The sequence below is a fragment of the Diaphorina citri genome, unplaced genomic scaffold (assembly GCF_000475195.1).
Source record: "Diaphorina citri unplaced genomic scaffold, Diaci psyllid genome assembly version 1.1 scaffold1434, whole genome shotgun sequence".
Classification (NCBI taxonomy): domain Eukaryota; kingdom Metazoa; phylum Arthropoda; class Insecta; order Hemiptera; family Psyllidae; genus Diaphorina; species Diaphorina citri.
This window is the reverse complement of record NW_007378860.1, coordinates 69,702-79,394: the sequence shown is the minus strand read 5'-3', so window position 1 is coordinate 79,394 and position 9,693 is coordinate 69,702. Positions and strand designations below refer to the sequence as shown.

Here is a 9,693-nt window from a genome sequence, read left to right as displayed (position 1 = left end):
TCCCCGTGTGATAAGGAATCATATAAAGTATGAAAAAAATTGATGTTTTTTTTTAAATTTTCCAAGTCGGAAGTTTGAAGCAACATTGACTTTGGTTGATATCTGGATGAGTGACTGTCCGATTTTTACCGAATTGTTACAGTCGCGTCCTTGGACCATACCGGTATATCATACCAAATTTCATCGCTTTACGACTAACCGTTCTTGAGATATTTTGTATACCACCTTTTCCCATTTTCCCATTTAAACCTGTAGTACTTAGATACATACGTACATACATACATACATACATACATACATACATACGTACAGACCATGGGCTAAAAACCACTTTTTTGGAATCAGGGGATCCCAAAACGGATATTTCCACCCATTTCCCGATTTTGAAAATTTGGACCGATTGCAATACTTTCATTACTATAGTATAGCTCGCTATACTGTAGTAATAGAAAGTAAAAATTCCGTTGGTCCTCATTTTTCCTGCCCTATGACTTTGAAACATCACCCAAGTAAGCGCAACTGATCTATTACGATGTTTTGGCATGAACATCGGGATTTTTTCTTTTTTTTTCGTAATTTCGTATTACGATGATGAAATCCCCATGTTAGGCGCGCGCAAATTTAAATTCTTAAGAGAGAAACAAAATAAATCTTTATTTAGAACTGCTCAATATTTTGAGTTGCCCATTGACACAGTATACCTATCAGACTAGAAGTTATTGAGAGATTAGATATTATAAGATAAAAAAAAGAGATATTGAAAATATATGATGTGTAAGGAATTATGTTAATGGGGGAAGAAAAAAGGTTCCTTTCTCGGAACGGCTGGCTTTCTCCTATCCTGCCTTCCTTCTCTTCGATTTCGGGACGATAAGACCCTAGCAGTTACAGTTCCCTCTATCTAACCTCGTGAAGAAAACTTTATCTAGAATTGGAAGTTGGAGAGCTATAGCTTCCTTCACATGGTAGCTGTCAAAATCCACCAAATGCTTCAAAATCAGTTTTTGTCAACTAAGTACATACATAATGTGGATAGGTAGGTATCTTCTCTTCGATTTCGGGACGATAAGACCCTAGCAGTTACAGTTCCCTCTATCAAACCTCTTGAAGAAAACTTTATCTAGAATTGGAAGTTCGAGAGCCATTCTTTCACATGGTAGCTATCAAAATCCACCAAATGCTTCAAGTCTTTGTCAACTAAGTACATAGTACATACATAATGTGGATAGGTGGGTACATGGATGAAAAAGGCCCTTGTCAAACGTAGGTATTTTTCGGGTCTTCTCTTCTTTGTTTTGAGTTGTTGTCCTTTCTTTCTGTCCACTTTACAACGGCCTTCTTCTGCCTTTTAAAACTTTCTCAGATGTCTTTTAGCAGATGGTCTTTTTTTTTCTGGATGGATAACTCTGTATTCCACATCATACATATATGTATTTGCGAATCTTTTTCTCTCCTTTCTCCTTCGACGCAATACTCAGAAAGTATAGCCACAGGCAGTACTCCACTCGTATAGGCAGTAGGCACACCACACAGTTTGCTATACTGCTATATATCACAGTTTGCTATATCAAAGTTCACAATTCTCCTTGGGCAATCAATGTCTCCAGGGCAAACTCGTAACTTATTAATTATAATCATCTACATAATACCTTAATAACTATACAAGTATACAGAGCTCAGACGCGATAAAAGTTTCATCATAAAAAGATAACGAAATATAATGACCCTGGTGTTGTGTATCATGCAATTTAGAAGAAAGTTGATGGTTTGGGCTTCGATCCAGACAAAAAATCAGTAGGTAATAATTTAATTCGATATTTATTCAATAAAACAAAATACTAAATAAAAATTGTACCTATTCGTTGCTGCTGCAGAAGCATTGGTAAAAGTTGAGACAAATAAATTAGATTGAGGGATAGGTAGGTAAAATTCCTTCACATATTAATTCCGAAGATTCCGAAGATATAAAATGTTCAATTTTTGCTGCGGGCATTTTAGGACGAACCTTCGATGAATGTGACTTTAAGGAATTAATGATAGTGACTTGATTGATTGATTATTGGTCTTAAAAGTTGTTGTAAATATACACATACGTAGTATGTACATAATAATATAGTATCTACAAATTAATTTGTATATCTGTCTGCCCAATTTTTACGTATCCTCATGTAATATCCTTCTTCCTCATCTTTTCCCTAGTTCAGACGGGGTCGGCATTTTCGTCTCAATCAGCCCTGGGTTGATTGATTTGGGCTGACATTTGGGCTTGGTCACAAAAATTTACGAGTGAATGCCCTTCGCCCTTATCTTTTGCTATTCATTTAGCAAGGGACATTGCAGGTTGGTGCCCTCCCTGTTTAGAGTCCCCCAGCCAGACCAAGCAGGTATAGGGGCCCTACCTACATAACATAGGTCCTTATCTAACATACCTAAATGCACACATACCTTATTTACTGCAGCAGTTATGACCTTGGTAGCCGGACTAGTTAATAACAATAAAAGCTTCATCATAAAAGTAATATGTATCATAAAACTACCTATACCTACCTATTTGATAATATCAACTAATACCATTATTATCTACCCATTTCTTGGTCATCTTTCCAAGAACCTCTTGAACTAGTTATTGAATTGATCTGATTTAAATGTATAAGAGGTAAGTACATAGAACATATTAGCTAGTACATAGGTATACGAGATAAGTACATAGAACATAGCTAGCTAGGTACATAGGTATACGAGATGAGTACATAGAACATAGCTAGGTACATAGGTATACGAGAGAGGTACATAGGTATATGAGTAGGTACATAGGTATACGAGATAAGTACATAGAACATAGCTAGGTACATAGGTATACGAGATAAGTACATAGAACATAGCTAGGTACATATAGGTATACGAGAGAGGTACATAGGTATATGAGTAGGTACATAGGTATACAAGAGATGTACATAGGTATATAGGTAAGTATTTTTCCTTCGGAGCAAATGACATTGTACTTAATAATAATACCTACTAATTTCAGTATTGCATGTATAAGACTATAAGTATACATTTAGTTTCTTGTATGTACCTACCTACGTATACTATTTGCTTAATTTATGAAAAGCCCTTCACCTCTTCATCTGACCACGAGCCGCCACTGATAGCAGTTTCGAAACATCGAGGGCAGAAGAAAGGCAGGGGGCAGGTAATTAGAAAGCCAGCCGTTCCGAGAACGAACCTTAGGTACCTGTTGGTAATTTGGTATCTGTTTAGGATAGAGTTCGCGCCGGGCGGAAATTGATCCCACGAAAATTACCATGAAAAGGGGATTTCCAACTGTGTGTTTTAAATCATTTTCAATGCTTGTCACAAATGTCGTCCTTTCATACATCTCGAATTTATGACTTGGACTTGCACTGAAACCTCCAGATCCAAACTATTTCGTGATGAATCGCCCTAACCACTCTACCCTTGAGGTTGATTTCCATACTCCGACTGGAATTGAACGCGCGCCCTCCTGTTTACCAGGCGAGGCCTCAAAAACTCCGTCACTGACCAACCTCAGTGGTGCAGTTGTTGACGCGTTAGACTTTGGATCTGGAGGTTGGTGGTTTGAGTCCAAGTCAAGTCATAAAATTTATCTAGGTGTAATAATCGGGGAACGATATTTGTGTCAAGCATTTAAATATGCTTAACACAATTAAAAATTCCTTTACTCCATCACTGAGCATTTCCCTTAGCTCCTCCACTGGCTGAAATTCCCATGTCATCACTGATCGGCACGGTATTTACCAGTAAAACAATATTGACATCAATTCCATCCGAAGAATTTACAACACAAACATCCAGGCCATTAGGTACATAGGTACTGATTTTCTTTAATCACGATTGAATAAACTACGGGCTAAAAAATTCCCGGAGGGACGGACCCAGCTTGTTTTAAACGCAAAACGCTCAGCATATTGTCACATAAAACGCCCGGCTTTAATATTTGAATGCAACACGCCGAAATAATCAGCTGATATTTCCAAGATGGTTGATATTTTTAAATTTTCGATTTTTGGCGGTTTTTCAAGATTTTGTACTTTTTCCATTTTCTGCCAAAATTTTCCATTTTTTCCCTCAACAAGTTGCTTTTTTTTGAAATAAATCATGCTATTCTAAGATTTATTGGGTTGGAAAATATATTTTAAAAGGTCCTATGTGCTTAAATTAAGTGTTGAAACCGTGTGATAACGTACAGTAGGTATGGGGGACTTGAGTGATTTGTTAGACTTTGAAAGTGACTCTGATTCAGAAGGAAAGGGTGAAGAAGCTTTAGAGAAGGATTTAACAATGTAAGTATGACTGTAACACTTGTAGATTTGGTTACTGTAGACCTCTCTCAACCTCAGGTCTACAATCAGCACTCTTAAATTAAGTGTTGAAACCGTGTGATAACGTACAGTAGGTATGGGGGACTTGAGTGATTTGTTAGACTTTGAAAGTGACTCTGATTCGGAAGGAAAGGGTGAAGAAGCTTCAGAGAAGGATTTAACAATGTAAGTATGACTGTAACACTTGTAGATCTGGTTACTGTAGACCTCTCTCAACCTCAGGTCTACAATCAGTACTTGTTCAAAAGTCACATCAATGGAAAACTGCTTCAAAAAAGAGTTCTCACAGATGAGCAGTGATCAGTATTACTATAGGGTTAGGTTAAACACTAAAAGGAGCTTTCATAATTTGAGCAGTAACCAGTGTTATTATAGGGTTAGTTTAAATTTATGATGTTAGGTTAATCTGATGTAGCAGTTTTTAAAAAAAAAAAAAAAAAAAAAAACATAGACTTTTATCTCAGGTATACTTGACTCGTACGGCTGAAAAGGTCTGAATGTCAGGTCTACCTGATACCTGATGAGCACTCAGACTATCAGGTAGAATAGAATATACCTTGTTTATACTACCAGCTTAGGACTGAAAAGACCCTTTACTCTCGCAGTCTAAACAAGGTCTTATATATTTGATTGGTAATAACATTACATTTTATGGAAAAATAATGAAGACCTGTTTACTGGTAAGTAGAACTGACTCTATCAGGTAACATCTTAAAAAAAGTCCATTTTTCCCCCCCTTAGGCGCTTTAACACTTGCGTGTCGTTCGCGCCGATCCCTTTCGGGTTAGATCTTGGTGTAAAGGCCTATGGCTTTCAGGTAAGTAGGACAAGGTTGAGTTAATAGGGTCGTTGATTAGGGACGGGAGATTTCTCCTGTTTTTTTTTTTTTTTTTCGAATTCCATTTTCTATTCTTCTTGTCTTCTGTCCAGGAATTCTCCTCTTCGGTCCTCCAGGCACAGGCAAAACTCTCATCGGGAAATGTGTAGCAGCTCAATGTAAAGCGACGTTCTTCTGTATTAGCGCCTCTACATTGACATCCAAGTGGTATGGTGAGGGAGAGAAGATGGTTCGAGCCCTTTTTGCCGTCGCTAGGTAACTATTTACATACCTCCCTTTTTATTTGCAATGAAACGCTACAGTGTAGTCAGCTCCCATGGCGAAGTGGTCACTGCGCTCGCCTTACACGCGGGAGACCCGGGTTCGATTCCCGGCGGGGTCAAGAAATTTGTATCATGCAAATGATTGATTCCGTGACTGCAACTCATGCAATTTAGAATCTACTAAAAGAATCTACCAACAGATAAATGAGATGATCTGAAGATGTATCAAATAAATAACATATGGTTGTTTAAATAAATACCTACCACATAGTTGTTTAAATTGGTTTACTTTTCAGGCTATTAGGTGTGGCAGGTTTCTTCAGGTTTTGAATATAAATGCCAGGGGACAAGTTCACTATGTTTATCTGTTGGGAATTACCTAAACCGTCAAGGTTCGTACATTTTAAAACTTGAAAAAAAAAAAAACAGACTTCTTTTACTTCATCTTCCCCAATATACCTCGAAAACTATTCCCCAAATAGGGAAAATCAGTGGTTGGGTGGACGTAACTTACGTAAGTGAGAACCCTGCCAACTTGAAATGAAGCCCTAAAAAGAAAAGACCCCTCTAAAATAAATCTAGATAGACTCTTACTAAACCTGGATCCCAATTGTGATCTAGCCTCACAATTATTAGGTATAGGTGACTAAACTCCATAGACTCCATACACAAAAGACCCACTCCGAGGCTTAGGTGTAGGGGCAAACAGCCCTAAAGGATGGGTTAAGCTTCTACGAATCTATACGATCTCTAGGTATAGGTGACACGTAGGTAAATAGCTCCTAATGTTACGTAATTAATCGTTCATGTGATGCAAAAGACCACTTTGAATTAGGTCTGCAACCATAACCAAACCCATGGTGGACTGTCAACACATTTCGCTATTGTCATTTTGACAAAGGCTACCATATAAACCATATCCAATTGAAGTTCTACGTAGGTATACCTATAGAGTCTTTGGCGCCATTAGATGACAGGAAATCGATTAAGAAAGGCACGGTATCAAAAGTACCTATTGTCTTTGTTGTTATTTTCCTCCAGGTGTCGGAAATCACTTCACCAAAGGCACTATGCCATCAGGGAATTCCTTCAGCTCCTCCCAGTCGAGCAATACATTTACCTTCAAACCCAACTATAATATTGATGATCTCAAAAACAGCAAAACCAACAACGGGGACACAGCTCCAAGTGTTAATAGGACAAATGGTGTCAGAGACAACACTTTCCCTAGCAACAATAGAATGGATGTTGATGGAATTGATAGTAACAATAGACTAGACACCAACAGACCCATCAACAGAAATGGGAAAGATTCTAACATACAAATCAATGGGGCCAAGTCAAACCCAGCCAATCTGTTTTCAGTCAATGGTGTCTCAAACGCCAAAGGCCATAACCCTCATGCAAATGGAACCAACTTACCCAATGGGCAGAGAAGTGATACTCATCTGAATGGTGCCAGTAAATACTTCCCAAAACCAAATATGCCAAATGGCAAACTTAACAGCATTAGTGGATTTGTAAAAGACATGTCTACTAGAGATAATCCAACTGTAAAAAGTAGTGGATTTGTAAAAGATGTGCATACTAGAGATAATGCTAGTGGGTTGGACAATGATGATCCATTCAGTTTTGTCAACTACTATAAGCAACAGGAAAATTTGGCAAGGACTGAAACTGAGAGGAGGAATGACAGGGGAATGAGGGAAGCAAACCAAGGTAGGCTACTTTGCTAGTAAGCTCTTTTTTTCTTTGGGGAACACAGGTTTTTTGGTGGAACCCTTTTTGTAATAAATAATTCATCAAAAACTCAGTAACTTTGTGAAGCTTCATATCATCATTAGAGAGTTTTTGCAACCAAAATTAGCGTCCCGTTAATTGAACTCTTTTTGTTAAATAACGTTGAAGATTTCAATTAACGGGGGAGCTAATTTTGGTTGCAAAACTCGCTATTAAGGTCACCATTCCTACCTTACAAATAGTTTTTTTTTTAGTAAAACAGAATACACTAGAATATACCTTGTTTATACTACCAGCATAGGACTGAAAAGTCCCTTTACTGACTGAAAAGCACCTTTTTTCAGGCACAGTTTTGAACATAAACAAACCGGGCGGTTTCCGGACGGCCAGAACGGAACTCGGAATCCAGAATATGAAGAAAGACAAGGGAAGACCAGATGGCTACAATAACCAGAGCTATAATGGTAACATGAGCTCTGGTGCTAGTGCTAACTGGGTCTCTAACAGTATTAAGAAAACTCTAGGTAAGTTGTGTGATCTTATCATTTTTGAGGACAATTTAGTACCTATCTACTTTAATCGAGTAGTGACCAGTGGCGGCATTACCAGTCTAAAGTGATGATACGAGTGGATGATGATACGAGTAAGTTGTGAAAAAGTTCTCTGCTTTACCACAAATAATTCATGATTGATTTGACGTAATTTATTGTTTTCTAGCGTGTATTGTTAGCGTGGTGGACTTCGGATCTGGAGGTTGGTGGTTCGAGTCCAAGTTAAGTCAAAAAATTTAGCGTAGTGCATTAAGCGGGGAACGACATTTGTGACAAGCATTTATGCTTAACACAAATGAAATTCCTTTTTTTTTGTTTTCTAGCGTACATCAACCATCCATTATCTTCATAGACGAAATAGATTCTCTGCTCTGTCAGCGTAGTGATCAGGAGAATGAAACTTCGCGACGATTGAAAACCGAATTCCTCATCTCTCTGGACGGAGCTTCCACTTTAGATGACGATCTGGTATGTAGTATAGAATCTACCCTGTTTATCCTGTTAATCCACCATAAATTATACAAAGACTGAAAAGTCCCATAAAATCTCTTTACCAATTTTTACTTTCTATTACCATTTTAGGTTCTAGTCATAGGAGCGACCAACAGGCCTCAGGAGTTGGATGAAGCGGCCCGTAGGCGACTTGTGAAGCGACTCTATATACCGCTACCTGATGAACAGGTAAAAAAAAATAAGAGATAGGTACCTTCCTCACGTCCCGCAGAAGGTCCCGGGTTCGAATCCCACCATGGACAAAATTTTGTACTCGTTTTTCGATTGCAAATATTTCAACGGGTTACTTTTTGGTGTTCTCGTGTTGACCCAGCACCTGAATGGGAAGTATTGTGTCTCTTCTCGCCCATCTGATGAGAGGCATACTACGGGATGGGCTTGCTACGACACAGACCACTTGCGTCTAATGTAGCAGTTGTTTCATTGCTACGAAATAAAAACGGCGGTGAAACATCTTTTTTTTTATGATTTGACTTGAACTCGGCATACCAACTTCCAAATTCAAAATCCACCATTTTTAACAAAATACTCTTTACCTTAGATAAATACATAACACACAGAAAAAACTCTGACTGAATATTTACTGAACGGATTTTATTTCCCCCTCAGGCGCGGTGTGAAATAGTGACCAAGTTACTCCGAAACATTACCAACAGCCTCACAGTGGATGATATTGAAGAGGTGGGCAGAATGACGACGGATTTCTCAGGGGCGGACATGGCCAGTCTATGTAGGGAGGCCTCACTAGGCCCCGTGCGATCTATAGACCTCAGCAGAATAGATGCCCTGGACGTAAGTGAAATTCTTCTTCTAAACAGATAAGTGTTCTCGGAACGGCTGGCTTTCTCCTATCCTGTCATTCCTCTCTCTTTGCTTTCGGACGATAAGGCCTTAACAGTTACAGCTCCCTCTATGAAACCTCTTTTTAGAAAAGCTCTTCCTCGTTAAGACCAGAAGTTTTTTTTTTCCTTTTTTGGAAGGCAGTCTAGTTAGCTTGGAGGGTAGCGCGTCTGCCTTGTAAGCGCTATGTCGCAGGTTCGATTCCCGAACAGATAACGTTCATTCCCGGAATAACTGGCTTCTCCCGGAATAACGGAAAAACTTAAATTTTTTCTTCTATTGAAGAAAAAATCAGCGTTCTATCGCCGCTGGCTGAAAAACACCTTCGTTCCAATTTTTTCACCCGCAGGTTCGTCCAATCAGCATTGATGATTTCCGGGATGCGCTAAAAACAGTTCGACCCAGCGTATGTCAGGCTGATTTGTGCGCGCTCCCTATTAGCTGCATAGTTATCAAACTAAAAACATAAACGAAACTCAAAATGTTGGTCAAGAGCGGAACATTTCTCTCCCACGGTCTCTGCACTCTGTGTATTTCTTATGGTGGAGATTTTAGCGATCAAAAATTGATCATTTCTCAGGATT

At 38.7% G+C, this 9,693-nt stretch overlaps 1 protein-coding gene and 1 non-coding gene across 2 annotated transcripts in view; both read left to right on the top strand.

Annotated features, from left to right (window-relative positions):
* Positions 1-5,294: 5,294 nt before the first annotated feature.
* Positions 5,295-9,693, top strand: part of LOC113470194 (fidgetin-like protein 1) — a gene marked incomplete at its 5' end in the record, with an annotated part of 9,688 nt that continues 5,289 nt past the window's right edge. Inside the window, 5 exons of the mRNA XM_026828445.1 lie at positions 5,295-5,457; positions 8,080-8,224; positions 8,339-8,437; positions 8,879-9,061; positions 9,459-9,524. Coding sequence (XP_026684246.1) covers positions 5,295-5,457; positions 8,080-8,224; positions 8,339-8,437; positions 8,879-9,061; positions 9,459-9,524 — 656 coding nt within the window. The remainder of the gene's footprint in view (positions 5,458-8,079; positions 8,225-8,338; positions 8,438-8,878; positions 9,062-9,458; positions 9,525-9,693) is intronic.
* Trnav-uac lies at positions 5,513-5,584 on the top strand. Its single transcript has one exon. It is a non-coding gene; the product is annotated as a tRNA-Val (tRNA).